The sequence below is a fragment of the Chenopodium album genome, chromosome 8, assembly GCF_948465745.1.
Source record: "Chenopodium album chromosome 8, dcCheAlbu1.1, whole genome shotgun sequence".
Taxonomy (NCBI): domain Eukaryota; kingdom Viridiplantae; phylum Streptophyta; class Magnoliopsida; order Caryophyllales; family Amaranthaceae; genus Chenopodium; species Chenopodium album.
This window is the reverse complement of record NC_137841.1, coordinates 54,913,906-54,932,362: the sequence shown is the minus strand read 5'-3', so window position 1 is coordinate 54,932,362 and position 18,457 is coordinate 54,913,906. Positions and strand designations below refer to the sequence as shown.

Below are 18,457 nucleotides of genomic sequence, written 5' to 3'. Positions count from 1 at the left end.
AAGCTTTTGTTAGGAGCATTTATGGATGGTTGTGTCGGTTTAATTTTATGTACTGGAATTCGTAGCTTTGTTGAATGTGTTAATGCGGTTAGTGTTATCTTTTTAACAAAGCTAATGTGATTTATCTGTATTAGTGGTTTCTATCTCACTACTAACTTAATGTGAATTTTTATAAGATGATTATGCTCTGTACTTTGTTGACTAACTTCCATAAGTTCAAGGAATTTTTATAAAAATAGCATAGAAATAAATTTCATAAAAGCAGGACATATAAATACCATAATTTTATAAATAGAATTTAACATGCACATTAATGTAGCGTTACATTAGGCAATGATCTTAGTACGGTGTTTGTCAGGAACACTATTCATTGTTAGTGGTCCTTGGAAACCCTAAAAAGATTATCTTCTACAACATCTTACTCTTATATACATGAAACTAAGAAATTAAACTGGAGATTTAGTACTACATGATGCTGGATTCTTATATAAAATACGTAGGCAACTATCTATTATGCTTTGCATTTTGAGTTGTTCTGTGATTCCAACAATTGCAAAGTTCTTATAGTTGCCTATATATTTTTAGTCTAGCAAAATATTTAGAATTTAAAAGATGTTTGGATAGTGCACCTTAAATAGCTGATGTGAAACATTTCATTAGATTACTATATATTTTTTTGCATATCAGGGACTGATCATTTCTGGTGGCAGATTGGATGAAAGATTATTTCAGTTTCTCGGTCTTCACAATTACAGGTTTGGCCTGCTTCTGCCCAGTTACCAATGGTGTTTGGACATCTTCTGCATGATCCTTTTGTGGAGAAATCTCTGGGACTTGGCCTGTGAAGTGCTTCTTTGGGGTCATTCCACCAAAGCAAAGTTTTTTCTTTGCACGGATTTGTTATAGTTCTGCTCGGACTCATTTTCTTTATCCCCCAATTTTGTAGGGCTTTTCTCTAAAGTTTTCTTGCGCTTAAATGATTCAACATCTTGCTGAGGTAACTCAAGTGTTTCAGTGCAAGGGTCTTTCTGTGTTTGCATTTGGGAAGAAGTTTTGATGTTTGGGGTTGGAATGACTGGTTCAGGATTTCCTAATCCCACAGTCTGCTGCGCATCCTTTTCATTTCCATCTTTTCCTTGGTTGGAGCTGCTATCAAATGGTTGCAATGCTTCTTGTGTGTTAGGATCTTCCTTAGGTTCAATGCTCTTGAGAGTCCCCTCTAGGACATAGTTCTGTCCTAAATGCAATGTCGGGCCTACTTTAATGTAGAACGGCATGCTACTGAGCATGTCTTGAATAACCTTGAATGCGTCATGGTTATCCTATATTGAATTGATAACTTGTTAGAGTCATGCCGATATTATGGCAACATTAACACAATAGAGTAACGCATTAACAGTTTAATACATGAACACATTAAGACATGAACATATTAACACATTAAGACAATAGATTAACACATCTTGCTAAGGTGACTAAAGTATCATTAACACTTTAACTCAATAGAGGTGGGACTAATTAGTAGCATTATTCTTCATTTTATGCTTTGCTTGATTTTTTTCCTCCTTTTTTCTTTATATATTTTTGTAAATGGTATTGATTAGCAACATTACCCTAGAGTTTGTGATTTATTAAGGACATGCATTTTTACTCTGCATTTGTGCAAAAGTTTCTTTTTTTTTTGTGTTCTAATTCATTGAAATATAACATATAAACTGCTTTATATGTTCATCTTTACTGGACTTTTTGACATACTATTGTTGATTATTCATTGAAAAAGCTATATGACCTGGCAGATCACAAACTTAAGACAAACACATTCATTTGGTTGAATTTGGAATTATAAGCAGAACATAGATGAAATAAACAATTCAAAAATTTTTGGATAGCATAATTTTGTGGTGCACATGAAGAGCTAGCTGGTTTAATGGAAGGATACAAGAAGCAAAAATAGGTGGAGTTGATCAACTTATTCTAGTATAATTTTTTTTTTTTTTTGTTTTGTTTTTTTTTTGGGGGGAGAATCTTTTTAGTATAGTTACCTGAACCAAGAGTTTTAAGACTATAATGATTTAAACACCTAGGCAAAACTCTATATAATTTCTGAAGTATAAGCTGCTCTAAAATTAGGGTCCTTTTGTATAGTATGAGCTGCGTATGCATCCTCATTAAATGACCCTTATTTTCCATTTTGATATTCATAATAGTCATTGTCTTCAAAAATAGTAGCTGTGAACAGATTCAACTTGAGAGAGATTAAATCTAACTTGAGTAATCACAAGCTCAACTATATTGTTGCTTGTAATAAAAATGCATCAACCAGAGCTTTCATGTATTCTTACATAGTTTACAGAGTATTCATAAACTATTCTAAAAATTAGAATGTTAGTATATAGTAATTGTAACTTACTGCTTCTTTTATGGCATAGATTTCAGCTGCACTGCACCTGAACAATCTTTCTGTGTCATCATTGAATGTGGTGAATGCCATAGTACTTGTGTCATCACTTGCCTCAAATTTAAAAGTAATCCTGGCAGAAAGGTGTGATGATTTTTGTTAGCTACAGTCTTAACAAATAGGTATGGTTTTAAAAATGAGATGGAGTTATACCTCTTAGTGGAAATGCATTCTTTCTTTGAACCAGAAGAGCAAGAATAGCGCTTATGCAATGGAAGATTGGTGTGTTTCCAGCAGTTCGAACAACCTGTATATGCATTCACTTTTTCTAATTCTGCATACTGAATGGTTACTTCTATCCATAGAAGTTCATCCTGTAAAGTGTTTCTTGGCTACGCATATGTTGTAATTTATAAAATAAAAGTTAAATCCTGCGGTGTTAATTACTACTAAGTTGTGAATTTGTTAGGAGAGACTGTAATGAAGTGATGTTCACCTTTCTTGTTTCAGTTCAGCAATTGAAAGTATTTTTTTCTCTTCACTTGGGTACCTGACTTCCAATACTCTAGCTTGCCTATCCACTACCTTTTGATAGAACATGTTAGCCCCGCACATTGATTATTGCAAAGATGATTAGCATACTGGTAAAATAGTTGTTTTTGTTGAGTTAAGTTTTGGAGATTACCAATCAGGCAACGCACGTGCACGATCTCCCTCAGGTTCATAGATAATTTGAGTGGACATACCAGAATTCATAGAAAAGCCTAAATAAAACATATAGTGATTATTTACTTATAGTAATGAATTTATTAATGACTTAAAGAATAACAGCTTTTGTCTTACCACGACGAGTATATGGTTTAAGAGCCCTAAAACCTATAACCTTGAATGCTTCTTCCCAATTAAGCAATTTGTCAAAGTATTTTGGTGTTGTTAGATCATTCCAAAGCGAGATGGTAAGCTGTTGATCACAGCTGTAACATACCATGTTTATTGTTAGCTATTCAATTTGTATTATGTATTAAATAATATTTGTTAGTACAGATGAACATTGAGCTGATTTGATTCTAACCTTTGATCAGTAATGACTATTTCTCGCACCAAGCTTTCTCTCTTTCCATCTCTACCTTCGATTTTCCTTGGCTCTTGTTCCAAAATTACGCCACATCGACGATATCTGTGAAATCAGAGGTGTTTGTTAGTTTTTTTTTTATTATTTTATTTTTATGTGGAATTGTTGAGTAAGTGCAATATACCGTATCTCTCATCGGGATCAACCGCACGAGGTATACTCGCAATTGGTTGATAATTAGGTAGACTTGGTCCAAGCTCTAGATGAACTGGTTGGATCACAGTTCTACTTCCAAAAGTCATTTGTTAAGGAAACTGATCAAGCTCAGTTCTCCATTTTTCGTCATATAAACTTAATAGGTGCAGCAGAAATGTCGTATTCACCTAAGTACTGTAATGCATATTCAAATGCTTCAATTTGATCACTGAATAAAGTTCCACGCATCCTATTACCCTGTAAAACACAATATGATAATGAATCTATATATCCTTTTTTATTAGGTAGAGAGAATAAGTTATCTTTGGTTCGAGATTTAAATCATATATAATGTGTGCTTTGTTCAACATAATTTTTGCTAAATCAAAGTGTTTTTAGTGCCGATGGAATCAATATTTTATAAAAGAATAAGAAAGTCACTCAAAAGATCTAACAATATTAGGCTTTTTAAAGTAGCATATCTACACAATATGATAATTTAATTAAGTGAGCCTAATAATTATGTAATAGGTGTGCTACCAGATTTTTAACCATACACCCTACATTGTTTCTATGCAATTCTTTGTACGTGCTTTCTTCTTTCATTGCTAAATTACTACTCCCTCCATCAAAAATTGTGAGGACACTTTGACAGATAGTTTGGACAGAGGTAGTGCTTTAAAATTTGATTGAAAATCACTTAAAGTGTTTATCTACTCCTTGTTTATCCTACATTCAATTTAAATCACATACAATGGGTGTTTTTTTTTAAATAATTTTTGCCAAATTTAATAGTTTTTAGCGCTGGTTGAATTTATATTTTATAAAAGAATAAGAAAGTTAACTTGAATAATTTGAACAAATGTTAAACATACTTAAAGGATAGCTACTCAAAGTAGCCTATCAAAATAGCATAATTATTCACAGCTACTTAAAGTAGCATACTTAAAATATGTTTTGACTATCTTGTAAGATAAAACTAAATAGCTTAAAATTAATCATGATTATAGTATAAGTAAGAGCATGATTATAGCATAAACAGATTATTATAAGAATAATTAAACTAATGTAATCAGATTTAAGATGCTTTATACTATTTGTATGTGTAGTTAATGTACAGGTTACCATAGTGCTTGACATAGGTTAGACTATAGTTATGTATATTATTTTAGTTACATCACAAATGTAATAGAGCTAACATGATCTTCACATATATAAAGTAATAAATGTATACCTTTTCATCCTTTAGCAGTAAAGTTTGGAATCTAATTGTTTTTTTCGAAGATAGTGTGTCCCTTCCCTTTTCAGCAACAACTACCCTTACTATATAAGATTTGCTTGCTGCATTTAACTGATTCAAGTACATATACTCTTGTTTCTGCCTAGCTGCTTTGTATTTTTTATCTTTGTATAGAAACCTTTCTATATTATTTTGTATAGTAGGAGTGCTACATTGATAATATCAAACATTACAATAATAAATATCTATTTAATCTTAAGTAAACAAGCAGATAATATGGAATTTTTGAAGCAAAAACATTAAGAATAAGTATAGTAAGGGATTATGCAAGTAATATGTAAAAACATAAACCATACCTGCCATGGTTAACTAAGTTAGTGCTCCTTTGTTTGATTTTTCTATGAAAAAATCGAAATTCTAAGGAGCAAATGTTTTTATATAAGTTAGGACAGAATTTAAGAATAGAAAATAGAAGTTTGAAATTGGGAAAGGGTTTGGTAACAGTAGTCAGAATTACCAATGGTAATTTTTTCAACCTTCTTACTGTTTCTATTGTTCAACCATACCTCTGGTAAAAAATTCTAGCTGCCCACTGTACTTTAATATTCATTTTTAAACCTGGGAAAAGTTTATTTTCTTTATTTAAAATAGAATAATAGTAACTTTCTTTTTGTAAAAGATCTGAATTCATGACAGCCACACTTTAGTAAAATATTGTAGTACAATCTTCCTTTTTTAAGGGAATGGCTTCTACAATCTGTCAAAATCATATCAGACCTAAAACTGATAGCATTAGTCCATGTATATATATATATAGAAATTCGAAATCTTAATTTTGCTTGAACACAGATTGTGTACATTTGACCTTAATGGCTGCCATGTAAGCTTATAGGCTTTTAAAACCCACAAGAACAAAAAATTTTGGGCTTTTAAATGTACATTTTATAGCAATCCTAATTTATGGCAAAGAATGAAAAATATTCTATTTTTCCCTTAACACAAGTTTCTTGCATAGTAAATAAAGCTAAGTATTAATCTAAAAACATTTTCAGTCAAAGGCTTAATTAGCTCATCAGATGAGTTAACTGAACTCCTCTTACCCATTACTCTGAAATTCTTAATCTGTCATGAGATTGAGCACTGTGAGGCTGAATATTTGACATTTGCTACGCTTCTAAGTTTGTTGGTGAAGTTGGTTACAAAAGAAGTGTCATTAAGGGCTGGAAGGGTGGGCTTAAAGAGAGGAAGTTTTTTTATTGAGGTTGATGGTTTGGGGTTGTGGTATTCAAGGACTCCGCAACAATAGAATTGTCAAAGGTGCCGCTTCTTGTAACATAAGGCCGAGCCATCATAAGGAAGGTAGCACCAGGGTAATGAGGCTGAAGAAGAGATCATCATTAAGTGCAGCATTAATCAGCCTTAAGAGATAAGTTTTGCCAGGTTTTACAGCCAATTTGAAGGTTTCTACACATAAACTTTTGTGATTATTCACAGTTTATATATTCAGTTGAGTTATTTAAGACAATGTTAAATTTTCCTTGCATATACCTTTAGCTGAGCCAATGTATAATAGTCCAGGAAGGCCATTGATGGTGTAGGCATCTGATACATTTGGACCGCCTCTTGTTTTTGTTGCTTGGTTAATGACTGCCTCAGTGCTTGCATTCCACCATTCTCCTGCAAGTCCTATGATATTATCATTAGAGAACTAAAGATATATTAAAATTATCATTAGGGAGGGAAAGAGATATTAAAATGAGAGGCTCAAAGAGGAAATTTAAAATATTATGTACTGTACATGCAAAGGACATAGTTTAGTGGCATAAGGATCATGGAATGTGTAATTTTGCAACCATAAAGGAAGAACTTGGACGTGATCACGACTTTTAGCATAAGCTACACACTTCTCAGTGTATCTTCTATTAGTCAAGCTTAACATGATTTCATTCATGGACCATTCTTTCTCCTTCTTATTTCAGTCAATCCACTTGTCAAAAATATGCATTATTAGGTGATAGGGTTTCTTGTAGTTGGAACCATCCCACGCATTGAAGACCCTGATAAGTTGAGCCGCCTTAGATCAATTAGAAAAGTTATGATATTTTAGAGATTTAGAAAAATCAGAAATCTCAGCTCAAACAAATTAAAGTCTTTTAGACTTGTAACAAACTTACCGAGCAGCAACAGCCCATTCACGATACACAATGTTCCCTTCTTCATGATTGAAACCAAATTTCAAGTATCCTATAAAATAAACATAATTAATATGAATGTATAACTAATATTCCTACATGCCAAGCTACATGGTGACAAAAGGTGGCATCATAGATAGGCTATAGGCAAGAACCATACATTTTTCACTTAATACAGCATAGAGACATAATTTACAATTGATGCATTACTAGATACTTCAACCTAACTAAAAGATTATTGTTTAAGTGTAAACATTTTAGCGGGATTTTAGTGCAGATAAGAACATCACCTTGAGAAAATTGCTCGAGACCAGCTTCGTAATTTTCATTGAGCTGATTTTGATACACGTATCTCTTCACTCTGTATTCCAAATGATCTATGTAGGGTTCCAAGGAAAGATCCACATCCAAGATTCCCAGATTCCCTGTCTCTACTTCAGCATTTTCCATTGCTTGACTGCTTTCAGTCGCACTTGCTGAGATTGCAGGACAATACTTCATCTGTCAAAGAAAATGGGCATTTTTAAGCTACTGCATCTAGGATTCTAGACAAATTTCCAGTACTGTGAGGGTTTACAGGAAATACTGGACATCAATATATACAATTAAATTTTCAGCAATACTCAGTTATTGCAAGATGTTGATGAGCACTTCAACATTGGAGATTAAAATCTGATGAAAATTATTTCATAACTTTTTAACCATTGAATATACAGATGATTACTTTAAGCATCATAAAAACTCATGGAAACCAAAAAAAAGTTACATTTTAGTAATGAAAACACACACGATGCAGTTCAATGCTGATGTCATAAAGACATTTGAATCAATTTCTCCTCATTCCCGAATAAGATAACATTTTAATACCACCCATCATCTGTCTACTACAAGTCTACAATTAAAGAAAATTGGAAGTATGACTACTTATTGCTTAGAACTTGCAGTTTGTAAGAGCATTGATTAATAGATCATCCCTGGCAATGCATCAAGCTTATAATGCAAGAATTATTCATAATATGAGAGTATGAAGACTCAAGTTTAGCTTACTGAACACACCAGTTGAGATCATAACTACTTTTGTGCCCGTGACATGTAAATATATGCACCACAGCAGAACAAAGAATTGAAAGTGAAACGAAGAATCTGCTGAAAAAAAAAACCATACAGAATAAATAAATGTCATATTTAAGGAAAGCAATGTGAAAAAAACCCCACCAAAAAATAGTTATAACTTTATGCATGAGCTAGTATAGAAACCTCAAATCAAATTAGCTTTCTCTTCAAAATTTTTGCCCTGCAATGCAAAAATGATAAGCTATTTATTGACGGTCATTTAAGTTTTAAACCTGTTGATTAACCTGAACAAAAGTTAAACATAGAATAAATTAGCTTACCGAGCTTAGTTAGTGCATAGCTGCCTAGATTACTCCTGCTATCTTTAGGACCGCATAAGATACAACATTTTTAACAGAGTTCTCTGAATGCTGTAAAGTAGGAGCTACCGATATAACTTTCACTTTATCTGCAGACCGTGCACGTGAAAGAGCCACATATAGCTGTCCATGTGAAAAACACGAGCGAGGGAGATAGATTAACGCTTGATCTAAAGTTTGTCCCTGTAACTTGTTAATAGTCATTGCAAAGCTCAACTTGATAGGAAATTGGCTCCTCTGAAATTGGAAAGGATATTTCTGAGAGCTCGATGGTTGAGTTTAATTCTAGGTATGAAAACATGTTCTCATTGATACTGCCCGACCGAAATCACACACTTAATTAAATTAGGGACAAACCTTTTACATTAGAAGACGTGTTCCATTGCATAAACCAGAAGAGGGAAGGAGGTTTCTAACTAATATTACAGGCAATTTTCTTTGAGCATAAGATTGTGAGGACTCATTCCCCCTGGACATAGTTTATTTAGGAATTCCGTAGGATATACACTGCCACTATCATCTAGAATAGTGTCATAGCTTGTATAAGAGATGGCTTGTCCTGGGAATCTCTCGATCATGAAAGAATTTATAGTATCAACGTCGTCGTTTATAGGTGTTAGAACAGCCCTTCTTGAAAAGATCTAAGGATCTAGAGCACCTGAACCAAGTTCTGGAAAAGAAGACTGAAGTAACTCTTGTATTGGATCAGCATCAGGCTGGAAAGTTTGCACTATATGTGGAGGCAACTGAACAAAATCATTTTCCATGGTTTGCAATTCACCGTTTCCTAGTGAAAGCAAAAACTGACAGAATGAAGGATCCTCCTTGGCTCTAAGATTTTCAGTTAATCTGAATCTTCTCAAATGCTGCCATATATAACTACTCACTACACTTGCTTCGACTACTTCTCTCTGAGTCTTGTTAGGAACAACATGCAACACTTGTCGGAAATCTCCACCAAAGACAATTACTTTCCCACCAAATATAATATCACTATCGCATATGTCTTGCAATAAAAGGTCAAGAGATTCTAGATTTTTCTTGTTTGCCATTGATGCTTCATCCCATATTATAAGCAATGTTTCCTTTATTAATGTTGCTAAGCTACTTTGCTTAGAAACACTGCACGCTAATGAAGCATCACTATCCATTGGAATCTTGAATCTTGAGTGTGCTGTTCTACCTGACGGAATATTTGCCGCGGCTATTCCATATGTAGCAATAGGTAAAACTATCTTATTCATGAGGCGAATCTCAGCATATAATGCATTATATAAGAACGTTTTACCGGTTCCACCAGGACCATCTACAAAAAACGCCCCTGGTTTTCCTTCCACTATATGTTGCCTAATACAAGTAAAAATTTCCTTTTGTGCGGTATTTAGCAAGCCACGGCTCTCGATACAAGCCTGAGGAATCAGAGCATCTAAGGCATCTTGAATGTCTTTTGTTCTATCAATCTAGTTATCATTGTCATCCACTAAAACAGCCAAACCACAGGCAGATAATGACTTTCCCATGGCCTCTAGATGCTGCTCTACTAATCTGGCAGTTAATCTCTTAATTTTGCTTTCTACACCAGGGTATTGGTGTGCAAAATCTTCTGAAAATGCATAATAATATTTATGCCATAATTCTTTAGGGTCACTTGGCTGACAAAATATAAGAACAGTTGCAAATAGTTGGCGTAAAGCCCCAAGGAGCTGAAGTTCAGTTGCTTCAGCCAAACAAATGCTTGCAGCATCATCCTCTTCTAAAATGGCAGCTTTAAGACATGCTTCTTTTAAAGTTGCACACACATAACCTTCAACCGTGCGCAGGTCTGTGAAATATTTTGGACTTTGACATTCAGTAATAGAAAAGGTAAAAGCGTTCACCCTCCGAAGGAACGACAAAAGCTAATCGCCCTATCATCACTTTTTTATTTTGCCGTTTGGACCATGATTTTGCTGAAGCATCCCACTTATAGTGTTCAAGAAATTCTACATATGAAAAACCAAGACCATTATCAGTAGCTGCATTCATACGGAAGAACTCTGTTAATTGAGTCTTAGCATAAACACCGCTTGCAATACCAACATCCATATGTTCATAAGGGCGTACACAAACAGTGTTCATGTCTGGAATATGAACTGACAAAGGTAAGACTGGTGGATGCATCTCAAATAAATCAAATCCAAAAATTTTCCAAGCTGCCTCACATGGTGACACCCACCTCTCTGACTGAAACTGAGCAATTTCATCATTAGACTTTTTATCTTCAGTCAAAATATTGAAGGCCACTCGATCATGTCCCTTGTAAACATACTTATATAAATATTTCACTGCTTTAATAGTTGAACAAACTTCTACGTTCAAATGACAATCAAAGAGTGCTGCGAGGTACGGGTTATAAGGGACAACCCATCGATTATCTAACTGAGCATTTCTGACTTTCACTTGTTCTCCAGTATCAGTTCTTTTATAGTAAGGATAGCCATCTTTATTTGTTGTTGTTTGTGCGGTGAATTGTTTTGGGTACCCATTTTTACAAGAAACAACATTATCCTTCTTTCTCATACAAGGACACTCGGGATTTAAGTGGCCACATGGTCCATGCATCATATGCCTTAACACAATTTTACGCAGCTCAGGCTGAGTAGCAGGAGGTATTTCTGCACAAACATATCTATCATAATCAGCAGGACACTTCATCTTATGTTGTTGCTCCATAATCAAGAGAAAATGAGCATGTGGCAATCCTCTTTTCTGAAATTATATGACATATATCATTGCTTAAAGTCATAGTGACAAAGAGATCAGGTTTCCCGTATTTCTGAACAAGAGCCATTGCATTCAGATATCTCCTTTTCATATCACGAGGGCCTCCTATAAATGATGGTGGCCGGAAAATGAACTTATGACCAACATTAGCTGCACTTGTCTGGCCACTCTCTATCGTGTCTAGAATCCCTTTATAAAGATCCGCTCTTATTGTATCTTGATTTTGCCGAAAAAAATCTAACCTTGTGTTTTCAACTTTGATATACATGTCTGTGATGTACTGCGGAAATGCACGGCCTGCTCTTAAGAGCATGTTTCATTCTCTAATTTGAAGCTTATAACAATAGTTTCCCTTGCAGAGATATTCTTATCAGCTTTAGTATGTCTTCCAGACGCTCCTATAAACATTAAAGTCCAGAGAAAATTCAAATTAAGCATGCGATACGGAAACATAGGCATAGAAACAGTTTTAAAAAGAATACATAGTTCTTTTAAGAACTTACGAGCAGCCTCTGCATCTAGAAAATCTACCGGAGTGTGCACCGCACATGACTGTATCGGATCAGGTTTGGTTGCCATTTATCTGTCTCCACCATAAGAAGTTTTCTTTAAACCCTGATGCCAACCACATTCGCCTCTTAGGAATAGCAGGGGATAATGCAAAGGATCATAACACCCATAAAAATGGGCAATCCGATGGGATTTTGAAGACTTTGCTGTTACAAGAATATGCGGCCATGAACTCTGACTTGACGAAACACTATCAAGCCAGATAACAACAACTTCATCTGAAGTGGGAGCATTATATACCCTTTGATCTGGTACAGTGTTTGAATTTATTATAATGTTAGTACGCTCATCAACATTTACTTCTTTCAAAGAGCGGAAAAATCTTGCATATGGATTATCTTTAGTTATTTGCATTAATTTGTCAATAACATCCTGTCTTAATTCAGGAAAGCAGCTTGTTCTGTGTTTCAATTCATTTTGGCCATCATAGAAATAAAGCTGCAGATACTTTGGACCATTCTCATCTGGTAATAAGTCTTGTACAGAATGATATATTTGGCCATGTAGTTTAAAGACATATATACCTTTGTATGTTTCTCTATTAGTCTTACCTCCAATTGAACTAAAAGAAAATAAGTTATTGTATAATCGAGCATATCTTCTAAAATGCAGAGCATCTTCATCTCTTGAAGTAAAAAGCCTTACTAATTCAGGGGGATATTCATTTTCAGCTACTTTAATATCACCATTGCCACAACAAAAATGTAGAGTTTCAAACTCACACTTCTTAGCTCCACATTTATCACAGTAAGTAGGTGGAGATAATTCTAGGGGATGCGTAGGTAATGGTTTTCCTATAGTAGCCGCAGGGGTTTCTGTAATAGCATTAAAGGATATTTGAGATAATTCGATTGTGCAACAGTGTATATGTGCTAAATGCGTAAACTGAAATCACTACTAAACCTTACTTTTAGCAGCATCCCTTAGATGTTTTGAACTTTGGCCATTTGTTGGTGTAACTCTAAGAGCCAAAGGCCTCTCTGTAGCACGACCAAAAGGAAATTAAGCCAGATCTTATTAAAAAGGACTATATATATATATTCACTTTAGTAACTCAAAGTAAGGCAAAAGACCCACTTTCAAGTACAATATATTTCGAAGGTCTTGATTTAGGCTTTTTTCGACTTTGGTTGTTCTGCTTGACTATACAAAGAATAAAGAACTTATGAATTTGGTTCACAAAAAAAATAATTTTATTATTTTAAATGATCTATTTTACCTAGTAGAATTATGAGTTGATAGCAAAGCACTCATTCACTTTGATTTTCGACCTTGAGATGATGGTCTCTTAAAATTAATAGGTGCATCAGCTATCATATAAACAATTAAAACAATAACTTAGCAATTTGAATATAAAATAAACATCATAAATCCGTATAGCAATGCGCATATAAATAGAAAAATTTATCGTAAGCATTATGCAAATTTTTCAGATATACCCATATTACTTTGCTGCAGACCAAGTCATCTCAACAATTTGCACATCTCAACAATTTGCACAAGTCACTAATGATTCCAGTTTATGTCATTAACTGTAAAAAGAAAACATATAAAAATTCTCAAAAGGTGCTGACGAAGGGAAAACTAGGTCGTTATCTAATCTTCCCTCGGTCAAACTAAATTTATAAACACTTAACAAACCTAAATACGAGTATAGAGGCAAGTCAAGGGTCGAACCCAAAGGAACGGTAATGTTCAAGCACTTTCAATTATGCGCCTAAGCTAGGTCGAAGACGAAGGTAAGAGAGAATACTAACAACTAACAAAACAAGTAACCAAGGAAATAAAACACTAGGAACGGGGATCAACAAGTAATCATGTCAATTGCAACAACTTGGGAAGAGCATGCCAATCAAAGGTTGTGAGGACTAAATGATAAGAGAAATCAATAGGAATCAAAGAGCTATCTCCTAATTGTTAAGCTAGGGTTCACTATGAATAACAAACTAAGAGAATCACAATCAAAACCAATTGATAATTGCAATTCCTAAATCAATTGTTCATGTCATTAGCAATTACAATGCAATCTAGCATAGTTCTCAAGGCCAAATTGAATTACACACATGTAAACCTTAACTAATCACTTTAATCTCAACAATCAATCAACACAATTCCCAAATTAATCACAATTAATCAATCATACAAGTTTCACCCAATTCCTAGCCAAACAACTATTCAAGAATCATCATCTATCAACTAACAACTATTGAAAACAAGAATCAACAAAATATCAAGAGCAATTACTCTAATCAAACATCAAATATCAAAATCAAACCAAACAAACATCAAATTAAACAAAGCAGTTGAATGAGATAGAGTTTAGAAATGCTCATTGATAATTAAGAAGATCTCCAACACAATTGTCACACTTGCATCTTCAATCTCTCAATCACCATTGAAATTCCTCACTTTCTCTCTCTAAAACTACTCCTAAGCTAGCCTAATCTAGAGAGAGAAGCTCTTAACCTAAGAGAGAGAAAACTAAGCTCTAAACTAATTCAGAAAAAATAGAATAAAAGTTGGTTTCAAAAAGGAATTACAATTCTATTTATAGGTAAAGAAGAAACCGGCAAATCCCGCGGTCTCTCTCGATGAATCCGCGGCCGCGGAGAAATGGGTACGGAACCCTCCGCGGGCTTTTTGGGCAGCACCCGCGCCCGCGGCAAGATAGACCCGCGCCCGCGGCTAAAGATGTCACGCCCGCGGCTAATCCCCTGCTCCCAAAACTCAATCAGGGGGTCGCGGTCTCTTTGAGATGGAGCGCCCTCTCCAGATTTTCCGCGCCCACGGAGAGACCGCGGGGCAACCGCGGGAAGTCCCTGGAAAGAAATTCAATTATGCTTGATATGAGGGCCGTGCCCTCTCCAACTCTTCTGAGGCCTCTCCAGAACTTTCCGCGCCCGCGAAGAGACCGCGGGGCAACCGCGGGAAGCTCCTGCCAAAATCTTGCAATTTGCTCTTCTTAAGCCCGCGCCCGCGGCTCCACTGACCCGCGCCCGCGGCCTGCTGGAAATACCTTGGAGACCTCTCCGAGGCCTCTCCAAGGCCTCTCTAAGCCCTCTCTAGCCAAATGCTTCTTCCTTACTTGATCATTAAGGCCCCAACTCGATTCCTTTGCAAAGGTGATTCTCCAAATACCTACACAAGCAAACAAAGAAAGGAAATAAAAGGAAAAAGAGCCAAATAAAAGGAAAACACGACCAAAACACGAGAACCATAAAGAAAAGAGGAGAAAGAGAAACCTAAAGAAAAAGGACCAAAAATAAGAGAAGAAAGCATGAAAAAGGGAAAGAAATAACCCTAAAAGACTACCCTATGAGTGCCATAAATGACACTTATCAGGTGCAGTTAACAAGATGTTTTTTTAATATAAAACAAGGAGCAATTTAAAAGGCTCTGAAATTTAAATTCACACAAATTCGATCAACCTAATACATTAACCTGCACATCTCCTTCAATTCAAGCAAATGTTTACATGTTCTAGTATTTGTTCTGCGTAAACTCCTGTGATTAAAGCAGCATCAATAACAATAATTCTTGAATTTTACACTGATCTCGAGTTGAAATTGCAATATCCCCCTATTTTCACTGCCACAAAACAAAATAAAATGAATTCTACTAATCTACTACGTTATTTTGTACCTTAGTAAGAACATCTGCATATCATTAACAATACTTGCTTTGTAATATTTTATAGAGCCATTGAAACTTGTCATTATCTCATCTTGTTACCTCCTCTAACTTTAATCCTACCTTTGAGATTTCCTTTTCTCCCCTATTCCCTCACATGCTTATATACATACATGAACTAAGTTATACAATCGAAATCTGAATATCAGTATACATACATAGCTACCACTTTAAACTGCGAACAGAAAAGCTAATGCGTAATTAAACTTTTATTTATATTTTCCATGTAGCTTCCAAAAATAAAACACTGAACATATTTAACACCAAACATGAAAGAGAATTGTCAAATTAAGAAGACATGCAATCAACAATAAAATTAATCAAAGAGCAATATTAAATTAAGAAGCCATGCAAACAACAATAAAATTATAAAATTTTCTTGAAGCAACTACAAATCAAAAGTGCATCCATTTATTATTCAAAATACACATTACATTATATTTCAGTTACAGACTTCAAGTCTGTTTTCTAATGAAAAATTTCAGCCATTACTACTCATAGACTTAGGCTCTAAGAAAAAAAGGAAAGATAATAAGCATATGTCAATGATAAACCTAAACACCTGTAGCCAGGCAAACAACTTCCTACCCAAAATACTAAAGTAAGACTCCAAATAGGCTAAAAAAACTTTGCGCGATTCCAAACAGTCTCTAATTCAGGTATGTTAGAAACCAAAGGCTCAGCAACTCTAATAGTAGAAGAAGATGTTGCATCTAATGCTGTAACCAAACGTCTTTTCATTGGAGCAGCTGGAGGCAAACCAATCTTAGGTAGTTGAAACCTCTCAGAAGTAGGAGTCAAGCATTCATCAGTAGCAAAGTTTTCTTCTCTGGCAGCCAAATGCTCCTTTAATAGGTAAAACCTTATTTTTAAAGCACTACAAGCAACATATGCTTCTCTGAAACTGGACCATAATTAGCATCAATGATCTCTAGATTATACTTAGTCACCAAGTAATGAATAGCTCTTTTGGAAGCCTTTTGCCTCGCATCAGTTAACTCAGGACAAGCATCACTATATATGCATTCCATTTCACCTCCATTATGTGGGCAAGACACTGTTAGCCAAGACACAAAACCCAAAATTTCAACCCAAACAGTCTCTAATGGACTTACTTCTGCTCCAGTCCTTGTAACAACAGCTCCTAAAAAGCCTACAAAGTCAATCGTCACATGGACAACATCATCAGATGGTTTTTTGCCCAAATTCCTCTGTGCAGCAGGCATCACTATCCCTTTCTCACTACATAACTCAACCACCTTATGCTTAAAAAGCTTACTGCATAGGTGATACATCCTTGCTCTATCGGATGTAAAATCATTCACCCGCACCCCAAATTAGTTAATCAATTTCTGCACAACTTTTTGAGCTGCCCTCTCTTGGGACTCCTCAACTGTATTATCTTCCCCACCGAAAAATACAAATTCAGACTTCCCACATCCAGTCTTAATACGAACACAAGCATTATTCCTATCCTTATCTATGAAACCATAAACCGGTTTAGGAAAATTTAAACAATCAACTAATTGACCTAAAAGAGGTCGAAATGGAATGGCAATTTTGCTTGACTAAATAGCCATAACCTGTAACCGGCAAAAAAAAAAAAAAAAAAAATTTGAAACATATACATCCTCTAAACTTAAACTACAATCAAAGTACAACAACTAAGGTAACATATGTAAGAAAACTAAGCCACCTTATAAAATTCCAATTTAAATCACCAACAATAAACTTACCAACAGTAGCTGCAAGTAATTTTACCAGCACAACCAGCTCCAAGTGCATAGACCTACAATTATTCTTTTTTTTCCTTTTTTTTATCCAAAAAAAAAAAGAAAAAAACACAAAACACAAGGCCAAAAAAAATTAAGCTATCTAACCAAATTCAAGGTTTCAGAAATAACACAAATGCATAAACAACCAATTTCAAGTAATTGTTCTAATTTATTTATCTATAAAAAATGCATAACTGTAAAATAAAAAATTGTACATCAATGTATGTTCAGGAAATTATGGTATATAAAAGTTCAAGATTCATTAAGTCAATATCCAATGTTGTCTGTACAAATGAGATCCATATGGAATTCAACCCATCATATTACATTTTTATGAAAAACTAACTAACCAATTACCCCAGCAAAGTTTCACATACAAACCTTTTCTTTCAGAAGATAAAGAAGAATTAGCAAGTCAGAAATCTATAATAAATTGAAGCAAACCAAACATGCAGCACATATATATAAATAAAAAAACTGATAGCAAAAAAGGATATATCCCATATATTTTATTAGCCAAAAAAGCCAGACCATATAAATTGTTCTAGTACATCATAAAAAAATATCTCCTCCTCAAAAATTATTAAATAATACACTGCAACTAAAAAAGACATCTTAAATATACTCTAGTTTATTTTTATTATTATTTTAGTAGCTAAAAAGAGAAAAGTAATTTTTATCTCCTCGGAAAAAAAGGAAGTGAGTACACACTAAAACCCCTATATCAATTTTTAAATACACATAGATACACATCACCGTACCAAACAATTTCCTGTATAAATACTATATTTTACTAGTGCACTCTCCAAAAGCAATTTCCGCTATCACTGTAGTCTCTGAAGCTAAGTTTATATTTAAATAATAAATTAATAAGACAAATTTACAAGTGATTATTTTTTGTTCATAATCTTTATAAAATCCTTAACAAATTTATAAGAGAAATTTACAGGACATTAATTTTTATACACAATTCTAATTCTAATTTTATTTAAATTAGCTAACTTATGTTTTTAATTAATAATTTAATTATGAGCACTATAAGTAAATTGATACTATAAGTAAATTTGATTAAATTTGATACTATAAGTAAATTGATACTATGAGTGATTCGGATGCTATTAGTAAATTT

At 34.2% G+C, this 18,457-nt stretch overlaps 3 protein-coding genes and 1 long non-coding RNA gene across 5 annotated transcripts; all 4 read right to left on the bottom strand.

Moving 5' to 3' along the window:
- Positions 1-275: 275 nt before the first annotated feature.
- LOC145641873 (uncharacterized) lies at positions 276-3,390 on the bottom strand. 2 transcript variants are annotated; one of them, XM_081692887.1, is made up of 5 exons: positions 3,242-3,390; positions 2,895-3,162; positions 2,612-2,790; positions 2,411-2,531; positions 276-1,322 (listed from the first exon to the last, which is right to left on the bottom strand). In XM_081692887.1, the coding sequence occupies exons 4-5, from the start codon at positions 2,489-2,491 to the stop codon at positions 861-863; spliced, it is 543 nt and encodes a 180-aa protein (XP_081549013.1). In that variant the 5' UTR covers positions 2,492-2,531; positions 2,612-2,790; positions 2,895-3,162; positions 3,242-3,390; the 3' UTR covers positions 276-860. The 2 variants fall into 2 exon arrangements, with proteins under 2 accessions (XP_081549013.1, XP_081549014.1); XM_081692888.1 differs by having other exon boundaries at positions 2,612-2,705.
- Positions 3,391-3,734: 344 nt separating this feature from the next.
- On the bottom strand, positions 3,735-6,857 carry LOC145641874 (uncharacterized). Its single transcript, XR_014115578.1, has 4 exons — positions 6,454-6,857; positions 6,006-6,369; positions 4,900-5,069; positions 3,735-3,923 (listed from the first exon to the last, which is right to left on the bottom strand). It is a non-coding gene; the product is annotated as an uncharacterized LOC145641874 (long non-coding RNA).
- Positions 6,858-6,882: 25 nt separating this feature from the next.
- LOC145641872 (1,4-alpha-glucan-branching enzyme-like) lies at positions 6,883-17,677 on the bottom strand. Its single transcript, XM_081692885.1, has 5 exons — positions 17,290-17,677; positions 13,303-13,395; positions 7,388-7,598; positions 7,080-7,149; positions 6,883-6,979 (listed from the first exon to the last, which is right to left on the bottom strand). The coding sequence occupies exons 3-5, from the start codon at positions 7,596-7,598 to the stop codon at positions 6,913-6,915; spliced, it is 348 nt and encodes a 115-aa protein (XP_081549011.1). The 5' UTR covers positions 13,303-13,395; positions 17,290-17,677; the 3' UTR covers positions 6,883-6,912.
- On the bottom strand, positions 9,172-11,224 carry LOC145643060 (uncharacterized). The gene is made up of 3 exons (XM_081694220.1): positions 10,528-11,224; positions 10,072-10,352; positions 9,172-9,990 (listed from the first exon to the last, which is right to left on the bottom strand). Exons 1-3 carry the CDS (start codon positions 11,222-11,224, stop codon positions 9,172-9,174), a joined length of 1,797 nt encoding a protein of 598 aa, XP_081550346.1.
- Positions 17,678-18,457: the final 780 nt, after the last annotated feature.